At 42.4% G+C, this 15,585-nt stretch overlaps 1 protein-coding gene across 3 annotated transcripts in view; it reads left to right on the forward strand.

The window, feature by feature from the left end:
• Positions 1-10,131, forward strand: part of LOC128738378 (oxysterol-binding protein 1) — a 52,082-nt gene extending 41,951 nt beyond the window's left edge. For all 3 annotated transcript variants that reach the window (XM_053833455.1, XM_053833456.1, XM_053833457.1), the window contains 5 exons: positions 6,922-7,112; positions 7,186-7,442; positions 7,503-7,713; positions 7,769-8,412; positions 8,670-10,131. In XM_053833455.1, coding sequence (XP_053689430.1) covers positions 6,922-7,112; positions 7,186-7,442; positions 7,503-7,713; positions 7,769-8,412; positions 8,670-8,880 — 1,514 coding nt within the window. In that variant the 3' untranslated portion in view covers positions 8,881-10,131. The remainder of the gene's footprint in view (positions 1-6,921; positions 7,113-7,185; positions 7,443-7,502; positions 7,714-7,768; positions 8,413-8,669) is intronic.
• The last annotated feature ends 5,454 nt before the right edge of the window (positions 10,132-15,585 follow it).

The raw sequence follows: 15,585 nt of genomic DNA on the forward strand, positions 1-15,585 counted from the left end.
AGGCCGTTTTAACGGTCAAGAGCCGCTCGTATGACATCGCAGAAGTATTGAGTTAATGTTTCAGTTATATTGCTAAGTGCTTAAAATTTTTAGTTAAATAATCAGAATATTTGTGATAAATCGAAAACAGTGACAAACTAATTAGTTCAACCATATTCACATCAATCAAACATTCCTACGATCGTTTGGTTGAAGCAACACAGTACACGATCGACGCACGGTATTCATAAATCCCCTGTGACGGATCCATTTGAGAACGTTTGTGATGCAATTTAGCATTGTTTGTTATGTATTTTCTTTATACTCTATACACTATATAAACGTGATTTTCACGGTCGCCCCTGCTGGGTGCACTGGGTGCAAGCTGATTCATCAAGCACAGGGTCTGTTATAAATCGTCTTGAACATAACGTAGCGGAATAGCTTGTATGCGGATGATAAAAATATCGTTTTGTTTTAGTTTTTAGCTGGTTGTTTATAAATCAGTGCTCCATCTGCGAATTTCGTGTTGCTGCTATACTTCTTTTTTAAGAACGCGAGAAACTGGATTTTTTCCATATGATTAAGGAGTAGATATATCGAAAAGTAATCTTAAATTGTCGATATATTTTCTAACCGATTTAGATCAAAATCATCGAATTAACGACAGATCTACCTCTGTTCGCGACTTAGCCAAGAAATTTAGAACAGACATCGAAACGATCTAGATTTAGTACAAGTACCGTTAACGCACAAAATTCCGATCAGCTCCTAATTTCGATGACAAGATTTAATTGAAAATCATAGTCAAACATGCATATTTAGACACGTTTTTATTGCCTAGAACATAAAAGTTACTCAATTTTTTAAAGTTAACTTGACAGTCAAAAGAAACAATATAAATAAAACTCATCCACTACTGACTTTGTTTAGTATTGTAAGTTTAAATATCACATGATAATCATTTGTAATCGGAAAGTGTCTGTCAACATTTTTTTTTCCTTGTTGGGGACCTTGGACCACTGCGAGGAAAAAAAAATGTCTGTCAACATAATTTGGGTCTTTTTTGTTAGGGGGGACTTAGACTACTTTGTCCATTGAATTGAACTTTTGTAGTGGTAGTGTAGTAGTATTTGTGTTTTACTGTTATTAATGACTAAAACTTTCAAAAACTGCCGATCTTACTCGGGGCCCCTTTGTGTATTCTGTCTCAGTAACTTGTACATCTGTTATTGTAACAAAAATTCTTATAATGCAAGAAACAAAACCCTTTTTCTTCATTTGAATGTGTCTACCTTTTATCAGCTTCCACCTCCTGTTGTCCCCAGCCACCTGTAATTCTATGTTCTATTCGATAATCCGTATACATCAACAAAAGCCTTTTTTACGTCTTTGAATCTCACCCTTGTCTATGACCACTCTATTCTCCCCTTTCAGAAATCTCTTGTCCTTCTTCTTCTTCTTCAGCAGCATAGAGCCACCTCTATGCTGGTGGCTCGTGCTGTTTCAAGCACTCGTCTCCATTCAACTCGGTCTAGGGCCACTCGTCGACAATTTCCTAGTCGTCTCAGAAGTCGCAAATCGCTTTCGACCTGGTCGAGCCATCGTGTACGTTGGGCCCCCTGTTCCTGGTGCTGATGGGGTTGTTGAAGAGGACTATTTTCGTCGCACTGTCATCCGGCATCCTTACGACGTGTCCGGCTCACCGTAGCCTGCTAACTTTCACTAGATGTACGATGGGAGTCTCCCCAAGCAGTGCCTGTTGCTCGTGATTCATAAGCCTCCGCCACTCTCCGCTTTCAGTTTGTACTCCGCCAAATATCGTCCGCAGCACTTTCCGCTCAAACACGGCAAGGGCGCGTATGTCCTCCGTAAGCAGCGTCACGACTTCAAGTCCATAAAGAACTACCGGTCTAATAATGGTTTTGTACATTGTTAGCTTCGTGCGGCGGCGTATGCTTCCTGATCGTAGCGTTATACGAAGGGCAAAGTAGGCCCGTTTTCCCGCTAGGATGCGCCGCTGGATCTCCTTACTAGTGTTGTTGTCCGCGGTCACCAGCGATCCCAAATACACGAACTCCTCTACCACTTCTAGTTCGTCGCCGTCAACGGTTACCTTCCATGGGAGGCGCGCGTTTGTTTCCTTTGAGCCTCTTCCTTTCATGTATTTGGTCTTCGACGCATTTATTTTTAGCCCAATTCTCCTTGACTCCGCTTTCAGTCTGGCGTAGATTGCCTCCGCCGTCGCAAAGTTCCTGGCAATGATTCGAAGTCATCTGCAAAGCCTAGAAGTTGGCTACTTTTGGTAAAAATCGTGCCTCTAGTTTCGATGCCCGCTCGTCGGATCATCCCCTCAAGAGCGATGTTGAACAGCATGCAGGATAGACCGTCACCTTGTCTCAATCCTCGTCGCGTCTCGAAGGGAATCGAGAGTGTCCCAGAGATGCGTACGAAACACATCATTCGATCCAATGTAGCTCTGATTAGTCGCGTCAGTTTGTCCGAAAACCGTATTCGTGCATTATCTGCCATAGCTTGTCTCGATCGACTGTATCGTATGCTGCTTTGAAATCAATAAAGATGTGATGCGTGGGCACGTTGTACTCTCGACATTTCTGCAAGATCTGTCGGATAGTAAAAATTTGGTCCGTAGTTGCGCGAGCCCCCTTGAAACCCGCCTGATAATTCCCTACGAAACCTTGTGCTATCGGTAACAGCCGGTGTAACAGGATCTGGGAGAGTACCTTGTAGGCGGCGTTTACCAGCGTAATACCACGATAGTTGCAGCAGTTAGCCGATCACCCTTTTTGTAGATGGGACAAACCACTCCTTCCATCCATTCCTCCGGTAGCTTTTCCTCCCCCCAAATCCTCGAAATAACCCAGTGTAGAGCCTTTGCTAGCGTTTCTCCGCCATGTTTATAAAGCTCTGCCGGTAGGCGGTCCTTCCCAGCGGCTTTATTGGTCTTCAGCAGCCTGATTTCTCGTTTGACTTCTTGGAGATCAGGTGCTAGGACATCACTATCTTCCATGGGCGCTCCTTGGTTAATTTCCGTTCTGCGTCCTTCTGCGACTTCGCCATTGAGGTGTTCATCGAAGAACTGCTTCCACCTGTCGACCACCTCGCGCTCGTTTGTAATTAGATTCCCTCCCTCGTCCCTACACATGTCAGGTTTCGGTGTGTAGCCCTTCCGAGTTTGGTTCACCTTCTCATAAAACTTGCGCGTGTCATTAGCTCGGAATAGTTGCTCTAATTCTTCACGATCTCTGTCCTCCTTTTGGCGCTTTTTTCTCCTCACGATTGTGGTCAACTGGTTCCTAGCTCGTCGGTACTTGGCCAGGTTCTCTCTGGTGGCAATACTTAGATAATTTTTCCAAGCATTTTTTTCTCCTCCACTGCTTGTTGGCATTCCCCATCAAACCAATCATTTTGTGTACTCCGAGGCTCAATACCTAGTGCCGCGGTAGCGGCCTCTCCGATGGCCGAGCGTATTCTGTCCCAACCGTCTTCGAGATTTGAAGCACCTAACTCCTCGGAAGAAGGCAGTGCCTCATTCAGTACTTACGCGTAGTTCTCGGCAGCTTGTGGGTTATCTAGCTGCCTGATGTTCAGCCGAGGAGGGCGGCTTTGACTGTCGGGTATACGGTGGACACTAGGTAATGGTCAGAATCAATATCCGCACCCCGACGGGAGCGTACGTTCGTGATATTAGAGAAAAACCGGCCCTCTATGAGAACGTGGTCAATTTGGTTCATTATACGTTGGTCAGATGATCTCCAGGTGGCTTTGTGGATATCCTTGCGCGGGAAAAAGGTGCTTCGGATCACCAGGCCTCGGGAAGCTGCGAAGTTTATACATCGTTGGCCGTTATCGTTTGTGTCGGTGTGCAGGCTATGGGGTCCTACCACCGGTCTATACGTTTCTTCCCTACCGACCTGGGCGTTCATATCCCCGATGACGATCTTGATGTCCCGTGACGAGCAGCTGTCGTACGTTGTCTCCAGCCTCGCGTAGAACGCTTCTTTCTCATCGTCGGGTCTACCTTCGTGCGGGCAATGCACGTTAATGATGCTATAATTGAAAAAGCGGCCCTTTATCCTCAATACACACATTCTCTCGTTGATCGCCTTCCAATCTATCACGCGATCCTGGATTCCGCCCAGCACTACAAAGCCCGTTCCCAGTTCGTTGGTAGCGCCACCGCTCTGGTAAAACTGGGCCTTTCCGCCACGGATCTTCCATACCTTCTCTCATTTGCGACAGATTTCCTGCAGAGCTACGATGCCGAGTTTGCGGGGTTCCAGCTGTTCAATCAGCACCCGCTCGCAACCTGCGAAATTTAGCGATCTGCAGTTCCAAGTCCCGAGTCTCCATTCGTCGTCCTTATTACGTCGCCTAGGTCGATGCCGAATATTCCGCTCCGAATATGCTTGAATGTTGTTAAAGTTTAATTTAGGTGTGTAGCCGTACTGGGGCAACACCACCGAGTCTCGCGATGGGGCTGCCATCTTATAGTGCCGAGACTCACTATACCGCCTTCCCGGTTAGTATACGACCTTAGTTTCCACCGGGGTTGGTTACCCGATCTCCTCTAAGGTAGCTCGTATTCCGGCTGGTCGGGATCGGAGTTGCTGGATAAGAGGCTAACGACCACTATGGGGTCTATATTCCGCATTATCCAGCCGTTTACCAACCAACTCTTGTCGTCCAGCCCCTTGTAATTGTGATTTCGTGTAGATGCGAATAGGCGTAAAATTTCTTAGTTTCGTAGTCGCAAATAGCTACTTGTATTTAGATAACGCGCATTGATGTTCTATGAAACATCTGTGTAACAATTGGTTGCACATAGGCTCCACCTCTTGCACTTTGTAGGCTCATAGCAGTCCAATGAAGGTAATGGATGCGGATTTTTACCATATTTGATTGTTTCAATTACAGTTGCATAACAGTTCTTGCAACAAATAGTGCTGATTGGGTTCGTCACCAATTGTAAGAGACCGCCTCTCACTTTTGTCAACCCCCTGCGGAGATTTTTTATACTAAAAACATGTGTGCCAGGTTTGATGAAGAACCGTCTTGATGTTCCGGAGTTATAGCGGAAGACACATTCATACTCACGTTCCCTGTCGGCCCCTTCCCAGTCAGTTCCTCCTTCTGTCACGTAGCTAATTATGCACCTGTTTGCTTTATGACAATTCCTATAACGGAAGCGAAACAACGCTTTTTCCATATATCTTCTTGGCGAAACACCTTCATTATAGGCCCCCTCTTTTCTTTCAGTCATTTGCACAACTCCTCCATTTGTCAACCCCCCCTGCGCTGATTCTTTTATGTCAAGGAACACGTGTGTTGAGTTTTATGAAGAACTCACTTTGCCCCTGTTAAGAGGACATAAACGACTTAAATTTTTGGAAAAACAAAACAAAAAAAATTTATTTCAGATTTTGATTCTACAGTCTACAGTCTATCGCTTATGCTGATACTAATTTTGTAATGATTCGACCATGGAAAGTAGTCGAAAAACGATCATACACATAAGCAATCCAGTGCGGCGTGGAACAACACGATTTGCAAACTATATCTACCTTTTTCTCACAAACTACACAACGTATTGAAACATATTTTTTTATTTTATTGGTAATAGCTTGGCAAAAACTTTAATAGAATTTGAACTTTGTTAACGAAACACAGCCAGCAAAAAAGGAAAAATAAGACAAAATTGTAATTTTTCTTTCTTCTTTTCCCTTTTACTCAAGCTGTGTTTAGTTTACAAAGCTCAAAAGTTATAAAAGTCTTTGACAGCTATTACTAATAAAACAAAAAAAAAAAGAGAAAAAGGCACATAAAGTTTGAAAATCGTGTTATTGCAGAAGAGTAATTTCTCGCTGAAGCGAGGCCACTACTGACACGAGGTCCTCAAATATTGAAACTTTTGCGCTTAATTGGTTGGAAATGGTTGAAAAATAAGAATTTTACATTTTACATTTATTTTTACACTTTTGATATCACGAAATAGTGGACCCCTCGTTCGCCGTGGGGCCTAACAGTTTAAAAAAAAGTGAAATTTTGAGCAAACCTTGGGATCTATATCGTGATATTTCATAAATTTGCCATAAAACAACTAACAAATGGCCCGGTTTTGTAAAGAAGAACAGGGCTTTCAAATGGAAAAAAAAATTTTTGGCGGCCATCTTGGATTTGGTCGCTATATTGGATTTTATCAAAAAATCGCCGTTTTCACCATGAGCCCCCAACCGATTTTAATTTTAAGACCACTATCGAAAAGCTGAGCACTTAATCGGAATTAGATACACTTGTGATCGGAACTATAATCACCCACCAAAATTGATGATCGGAATTAGCTGCAGTGATCAATCATACTTGGATGAATTTTTGGTTACTTTCGGTAAATAAATTATGCATTACAATATTCTTTCACGAAAAAAAAATAAAAAAAACACTGATTAAAAACGGATAAGCTGCAAATAAATGTCAAAGGGTTATTTTTCAGTCAGGTCTCAAAGTTGAATCCTGCTTTAGATAATCGGAATTTAGTACCTTCACGGTAAATCTAGAGCTCGTAAGCTACATGAACGCATATTGGATATCATCAACCAGTGCATTTTGATAGACGACGAAACATAAAAAAGGGGACTCTAAACCGCTCGCTGCCGGGGCTCCAATTTTGCATTTCGCATTGTCAAATTAACTCCAAGGTACAGATAACGTTAACTTCTAAAGTGCTCTTTAATCCTTAACCGGTTCCAAGAAAAGATAGCTACTCACCGGTGGCAGCAAGCATAAATCATAACATATTTGCTTATTCATTGTCCTACATATCGACATGAAATCACATGAATGCTTCTCTAGTGTACAACCGTACGTGAAGATTACTTCCAGTGAATTTCCCTACTAATTTGGTTTGCTATTCTCTTTTTGCAGACGCAGCCACTTCTGCCTCCGACGACGAGGACAATGAGTTCTACGATGCACAAGAAGAAGGTGGTTCTGTCGCTTCACAAGAGGAGAGTTCGTTCATATTAAAAATTCCGGTCGCTCACCATCGTCGTAATTCCAACGACGCTACGGGTAGTTCCTCGGAGGGCGAGGAAGGCAACAGTGAGACACAACAAGTAAGCGCCATCGATTTCGGTCTGTTTCCATGTGGTTTGTTAATAACCATTTTTTTCTTTTTCATCTGACCAGGTATTAGTAGTCACCGATAACCTAGACAATATGGACGTGACAGATAGAATATCTGTAAGCAGCAATCAAGCATTAACACCAACGCTTTCCAATAATAACCAGTCCACAAAGATAGTACGTAAGCGACGCACTAGAGTCCCGGAAAAGCCCAATTATCCACTGAATTTGTGGTCCATTATAAAGAACTGCATCGGTAAAGATTTGTCCAAAATTCCTATGCCAGTTAATTTCAACGAACCGTTGTCGATGCTTCAAAGGTAATATTTCACAACAAATTCCGGGATTACGTTTTTCATTGCGTTCATTTAATTCTCCAGATTAACAGAAGATTTCGAGTATTCGGAAATCCTAGATAAAGCCGCCCAGTGTAAGGACACCTGCGAACAACTAGCATACGTAACAGCATTTACTATTTCAAGTTATTCAACAACGAGTAATCGTACCGGTAAACCATTCAACCCGCTGCTTGGGGAAACTTACGAGTGCGACCGAACAGATGATCTCGGGTGGAGATGTATTAATGAACAGGTAATATTTTTGCATTGGACTTGTATTAACTAATACAATCATTTCGCTTCTGAAGGTATCTCATCATCCACCAATGGCAGCACAATACTGCGAAGGTCGCGGATGGAGATGTTGGCAAGAATTCACGATGACCTCGAAGTTTCGTGGTAAATACATTCAAATCGTTCCTCTCGGTTATGCTCACGTAGAGTTTCCTGCCAGTGGTAACAAGTTTACCTGGCGCAAGGTGACAACCACGGTGCATAACATCATTGTTGGCAAACTGTGGGTAGACAATCACGGTGATATGGAAATTTTTGGAGAGAAAAACGCACGAGGGGTCAAATGTCACCTAAAGTATCTTCCATACTCGTACTTTACGCGAGATACGCAGCGTAGGGTCAAGGGCGTAGTGATGGACAATGCTAGCCAGGTGAAGTGGGTGATCAGTGGCACCTGGGATAGTAAAATAGAAATTGCGCCGGTGACATCAACGAGCGGTTCGGTGGAAAATCCTGTCTACAAGACGGGTAACTTCAAGACAGCATGGAGTCGGCGCTTGCCACCGAATGACTGCGAAAAATACTACAATTTTACAGTGCTTGCCTGTCAGCTAAACGAGCCCGAACCGGACGTTGCTCCAACGGATTGCCGGCTACGACCGGATCAACGACTAATGGAGGAGGGCAAATGGAACGATAGTAATGCCGAAAAATTAAGGTATTTAACAATTTTCAATTATTCTGTCACTCCCCTTCCGTTCTTCACAACATCACTTCAGAAACATTCATTTTTTATTAGACAACAAGATTTCTAAAATTACACACAATTTCCTCATCTCATCTCTCGTTAGCGAAGATAAAGTCGTTTCACACCTAATGAAATAAATTTATTTTGAATACAAACGGATCAAACATTTAACACTGAAAATACATATACAAAAATAATCTTTCCTACTTCTGCTTGTTATATTGCAGACTGGAAGAGAAGCAACGAGCACGGAGGCGCGAACGGGAGGCCGAAGCCGAGCAGGCTGCCGCTGAAGGACGTCCCTATCCGCCATACGAACCGATTTGGTTCGGTAAACAGAAGGAAGAAGGTACCGATAATCTGGTGCACGTGTACAAAGGAACTTACTGGGACTGCAAGGCGAAGCAAGAGTGGTCAAAGTGTCCGGACATTTTCTAGGTCTGTTGCCAGTATGCGCTTTCTGTGAATTCGGTAATATTTTTACTTTCAGCTAGAGATATTTAAATTGTTCACTTAATCGTTGCAATCATTGTATTTGAATAAGTCAGTTGGAGCGGTCAAGATCGGGTGGACAAGTGCATAGTTGTTTTATCTACCCGTTAATAACGTTCAATTCAATTCAACCAACCGATGGGAATTTCAGCATATTGCTTTTAATGGTTCAAATGGCAATTCGTCTATTAGTATCACAAGTTAAGAACAATATGAATATAAATATTCAATTGCGCATATTTATTTTGTTTTTGTTTATGTTGTTTTCTACCAAAAACTCGGTTTTACAGCCCTATAATTGTAACAATCAGAAATCTAGTTAGAAAGCTATGTGCTACGGTGATCAATCGGATATACCTAACAAATAACGCAAATTGTAGAACGCGCATTGGAAGAACCTAATCTATGGTCTACCTTTATATGATAGCATCCTTTTAATTAATTATGACACTCTCTTCGGAAACTAACCTATAAAGTTTTAGGATAACTTGTCCTAAAACATTACTGCTAAAAATGCTAGCGGAATACAGTTTTAGTACATGATACGAAAAATACTTGCAAAATGAATCACAAATAGTTTTGGTAAACGTAGCAGAAAACGAGTATTATGATAAGGTTTTAAAACGGTGCGAAGGCTGTATTAGACATTTTGGTTTTTGGAAAATATTCGAATGTGATTGAAAAAATAGTTACGATAAGTTTTGTTTATTCTAAAGCACGGTTAACATGAAGCCACATCATATTTTGTATGGCCTATTATTTCTGAAAATAAACAGTAAACTTTACTAGCTTTTTCGATCAATAGATTTTCCATAGAATTAGCTACCCATCAAATAGATTTGATCGATTACAATCGTAACTATACAGCATCAAAGCTAAAAATTTATTGCGACAACATAGATAAAATAGTTATGATAAAATTGATTTAATAAATTAACTACTCACATTTACAACTTTAAATAAATAGAACGAACCACACTAAATCTCTGTTCGACTAGACATGTGAACTTAACGAAGTAATAAATTATGGCTATTCTAATGGAAAAACATAGTTATACAGGCAAACTCGCTCTAACTGTCAGAAAAGAAGAACATACACAGAGAAAATATATTAGGTCAAAGATTACTAGTTGTTACGCTTATGAAGCTATTGATAACGGAATTATTGAGTAAAGACAGTAAAATGTTTTAGATCAATTTAACATTTATTCTCGTAGTAAATATCATGTTCACTTGCATTGTATCATCTGTCCCGGCATCCCGCACCGATCGGAGAAGAATTACTTCCGAATGCTTGGTTGAGAGGTTCTTCGACATTCACATAATAGTTCGGATTTGGCACCAAGTATTAACCTTTGTTTCTGTTCATTATAAATGATTTTTCTGGTGATAAATTTTTCTCAAAGGAATATCTGTGTTTATTGTCAATAGGCACCATACGTAGTTTCAAAGGCAAATGAAGAACAAATGAGCAGAAAACACATGTCTCATAAAAGGTTAGACATGACACTGTCCATTTTTTGCTTTAACATAAGAGGAATACCTTCTCAAAGCTGTTATAAAAATCGAGTCGCACGCCGCAAAAGGTTTGTCTTAAAAGTCTCTTGTCATTTCATTGGACTCGACTAATACCGAACGCACCGTGAGCTACGGCAAAATTTGCCGTATCACGGCACTTGCAGAATGAGTGCTAAAGTTTCATGCCTTGACGTCAATGTGATCGGTGAAGCCGAATGATCGAAGAGATTTTCGCAAAATCTGTTTTTCGGATCACATATTCTAGAACAGTTTTGCCAATAGTTACAAGAGCCCATCAAGGTGTCGTAGGTAACCCTCCCCGAGATTTAAAAGGACTCACATGCTATTTGGGAGAGTGTCACGTAGGAGGCCTGAAACATGATAATTTGCAACTGCCCGGCTTGTTGCCAACTCCCAAGTTACGGTACCGTGATCTTTTCCCAAAATCGTGGCAATTATCCACCGCTGCGTTCTAGCCAATAATGAAAATTCGTCATAATAAAACGCCACCCCTGAAAAAACTCAAATTTTATACTTTACTATTTTATATTTTATACTTTACAAAATTATGAGTCATTTTAGCTTTATCTGTCGATTAATGCGTGAATATTTTACTAACTGATTCATGAAATTGTTACTCATAAATACCTAGCACTAATAATTTGATCAATCATTAGGTGATATTTAAACGGAAATTAGGAGTCAAAGATAAAATGACCCACCAATGTGTGTGACCCATGATTATGGGCTGACTGTACCTTTTTCATGGAAACTAATCAACGTATTGGAACACTCTTTTTTTTTGTTGGTAGAAGTACGGAAAAGAGTTACTTTTGTAACTCTTGAGCTTTGTACACGAAACCTCCTCTTCCAGTTGGCTTCGAGGTAGGATGATGGTCTAGTAAGGCACTCGTCGTATGGTCGGGTTATGGCCGGTAGAGGCTGTTAGAGTCAAATAGGATAATTGCAATGGCCACGCAATTGTTCTGTACTCTAGCAGCTGGCTGCGAAGCCTGTCGTCTAAAACAGAAGGTCAAGTTTCGATAACGGAATGTAGCACCTGGACTTTGTTTTGCTTTGCTTTACACGAAACATCCCGAAACAGGCCACGAGGTACGATGCTGGTCTAACAACCCAGACGTTGAATGTTCGAATCTCAGCTGGGAGATGCCGTTAAAGTCAATTGGATCGTAGTAGTAGTCCGGCTATTGTCCTGTACTCGAACAGCTGGCTACGAAATCTGCCAAATAAAAACATTGGTTCAAGTCTCGAAAAACGAAATGTAGCACCAAGGCCTAGCTTTGCTTTACATGAAACATTTCCCAAAAAAATGGCTGAAAAAATAAAATTTTGTGGCATCACGTTACTCTGATTACTCCTAAATGTAGACACTTCTTGAGGTATATCTGTCCGTTTACAGTCCCAGTAGTAACGAACGGCGTACTCCGTTTGCCACATGAGCAGATCGCTTGCCAAATTATGTATTTCTTGGCAAACTCTGAAAGTGTCTGCTCCTTATTTAATCCGGAACATTAAACTTGTACTGGGCGGTGAAGAACAGTATCGCCGGAAGCTGGTGGAAGTCCGCCTTGACGTATGTCTCATCATCCATGATGAGACAATGAGGCTTCGTCAGTATTTGGGCGTACAGTGGATGGGCCCGTGGCTTTTCCAACGTATTTTGCCGTTCGTCACGATTTGGAGCCTTCTGCACTTTGCACGTATGCAGTCACTCCCGTTCCTTGGCTCTCTAAATAAAAGATTTGGACAGATTCAAATCCCTGACCGAAGCATTGGGATTCTCCTTAAACGCTTCCACGATACGCTCCTGATCACTAATAGAACATCCATTCTGACCGCATTTTTCCTTCCGTTCGATGCTAAGAGTTTCGTAGTAACGTTTAACCACACGAGTTGAGTGCACGATTCCGAGTTGTTTTCCGATGTCCCGATAAAATAGTTGAGGATTTTTCAGGTGCTTGCACAAAATCAATTCGCGAAGTTTCTTTTCGGGTGACATTTTTTTAAATTTTCGAAAAACTAACAGCGATAAAAATACAGTGTAAACAATAAACTTTAAACTGCTTCTACCCAAATGTTCAAGACAAAATACCCAATGGGTCATTTTCTACAGCGTTTCTTCCGTGGTGCAATTTGATGTGGGACACCCTTTAGTTATCAGGACACTCGTTGTGGACGAAACTCTTAGTCTCCGATAAAGTTTTTTTTTCGTCACTTGCTAACCTTTTAGTCACTAGCTCTTTAGCGGTGGACTCAGTCGAGTTACTCGACAAAACTGAGTCGTGTGTGACTTACATAATACCAAAAGTCGACTAGTCGAGCAAAGTGACACTCGACGTGACTTACAGAATCGGGCCCATTGTCCATGTTTCATACCCGCAAAGAACAACCGGACTAATGTGCTTCTTGTACAAAGTGCACTTTGTACGGGGAGTTAGTCTCCTCGACCGCAATTGCTTGCGAAGTCCATAGTAAGCACGACTTCCGCTGATAATACGCCTCCGAATCTCGCGGCTGGTATCATTGTCCGCTGTTACCAGTTGCCCTTATTCTGCGAGTCACATGACTCAATACGACAATTGTCACTCGCCGTGACTCGCCATGGCGAGTCAAGTCACCTAGGTGACAACCGTGTCACCTAGGTAACAAACCCTTGTCACCTAAGTGACAACCCGTGTCACCTAGGTGACAAAGCGAGCCACCTAGGTGACAATTGTCACCTCATTCTCGACGAATCCAAAATAGTCACGTCACTCGCCTCGCAGAATAAGGGAGAGTGAGCCAAGGTAGACACATTCATCGACTCTCCCAAAAACACATCGCCGTGCGTCGATCATTATACTACCGCCCTCACGGAGTCGGTGGGCCTCAGTTTCGCTGGCCAGCATGTACTTTGTTTTAGACGTATTTACCTTTAGTCCAATCTTTTCTGCTTCATGCTGTAGCCTGGTGTACTGTTTCACCACCACAATGTTCTGCCGATAATATCCATGTCATCGGCAAAGCAGACGAGTTGACTAGATTTGTTGAAGATCATGCCCGCGTGTTGATATCCACTCGGTTCTTAACACCTTGTAGCGCTATGCTGAATGGCAGGCATGAGAGATCATGACCTTGACGAAATCCTGTGTGTGATTCGAATGAACTTAAGAATCCACCCGGAATTCGAACAAAGCACTGTGTGCCATCTACATAGTTTGAATCAGTTTGATGAGGTTCCTGTGGCAGCTGTTCTCGGCTATGATTTTCCATAGCTCTTTCCGGTCGAAAGGCTCATAGCGACGCAGCTTAGTCAACGACATCCAGGCTGTAGACGAGAATCTGTTCTGGCGACAGATAAAAGCTAAAGGCGGGTAGCCGTTGGCAGTGGAGATCTCTGATTTCATCCCTTTGTTCTGCCGGACCGGCGCCAGGGACACATAAGTAAGTAAGTTTCCGGTCGATGGTAACATATGCGGCTTTGAAGTCAACGAACAGATGGTGCGTGGGTTCGCAATTGGTGATAGTCTGCGAAAAATGATTTGGAACAGCACTTTGTAGGCGGCATTAAGAGCGGTGATCGCACGATAGTTCTCATAGTCCAATTTGTCGCCCTTTTTGCAGATCGGGTAGATAACCCCATCTTTTCACTCCTCCGGTAGCTGTACCTTATCGCAAAATCTAGCAATTAGCCGGTGCATACAAACGGCCAGCTTTTATAGTCCCATATTAATAAGCTCCGCTCCAATGCCATCTTTCCCAGCTGATTTATTGTTCTTTAGCTGCATGATGGCCTCCTTAACTTCATCTATCGTTCTCCGCCTGGGCCATGGTTCTCCGCCTGGGCGCCATTCAGGTGTTCGTCAAAGTGCTGCTTCCGTCGGTCACTTCACGATCGTCCGTTAGGATACTGCCATTATTATCCCGACACATTTCAGCTCGCGGCACAAAACCTTTGCGGGATCCGTTTAGTTTCTGGTAGAACTTTCGCGTTTCCTGAGAACGATGCAGCCGCTCCAATTCTGCATATTCCTGCTCTTCCAGGTAGCGCTTCTTCCTCTGGAAGGTTTGGTTTCGCTGCATCTTCTTCTGTTTGTGTCTTTCCACGTTCTGACGTGTGGCACTGCGCATTTTGGCCGCCCGCGTAGTGTTCTCCACATCCATCACCCTCCTACATTCATCGTCAAACCAATCGTTCCGCTGATTCCGGGTCACATTCCCAATGGAGCTCCGCTACACTGCTGATGGCTGTTTTGATGGTATTTCAACAGTCCTCATGAGGGGCTTCGTCCAGCTCGTCCTCGTTCGGCAGCGCAGCTTCGAGTGAATGCACGTAGTTTGCGGCGACGTCTGGCTGCTTCAGCCGCACGAAATCTACGAGTCACGTAGTTCACACAAGACTGGTGCTTTACGGAACACTAATCCTCCCGGTCTTTACGAACTGTTGAGCATCGAGTGCGGGAACAACGGGCAACTTAGCGGCTCGATACACGGCCAAAACAAAACAAAGTCACTCTTCATTTACTGGCAGTTCAATCAATCACTTTTTAGCGAAAATTTCAGAGAAAGTTTCCGAATCATTTTTAGTAGAGAAGTGGGAAGAGATCGTAGACCTCGGGACAGACCTTACACCTAAGGGATGTGCGCTGTCGAGGATGATGCGTGTTCAGGTGGTGTTCGGAAAATGGCGAGGGGATTGGAAAATGGCAATCCAGGACGGCGCAGGATCAATGGACGTACTGTTGTACCCGTTTCTTCTTCTCCTATAGATTCAACAATATATCATTTATCAAATAATGTTTAACCTTGTTACATTTTAAAGAATCATCTCTGTGGAAAATGTTGCTCAGTGGGCCTGGCTAATTTTATGTTAATAATTTAATATTTTACATACAAATATAAGCATTGTTTCGAAATTTTTTTCCAATGCACACGTTAATTGACTCCTATTATAACCTACTTCAATCCCTTGACTTGTTAAAGAATAACGAACTAGAAACTAGTAAGTGTTGCATCAATTACCCTTAACTGAAGTTTTTGGATCGTCTTAGTAGAATACGAAACCGGGAAATTAAATAAAAAGATATCCTTATCCAATTTAATTCTACTATTTATATTTTATTGTTGACAGAT

Source organism: Sabethes cyaneus, chromosome 2, assembly GCF_943734655.1.
Source record: "Sabethes cyaneus chromosome 2, idSabCyanKW18_F2, whole genome shotgun sequence".
In the NCBI taxonomy this organism is placed as follows: domain Eukaryota; kingdom Metazoa; phylum Arthropoda; class Insecta; order Diptera; family Culicidae; genus Sabethes; species Sabethes cyaneus.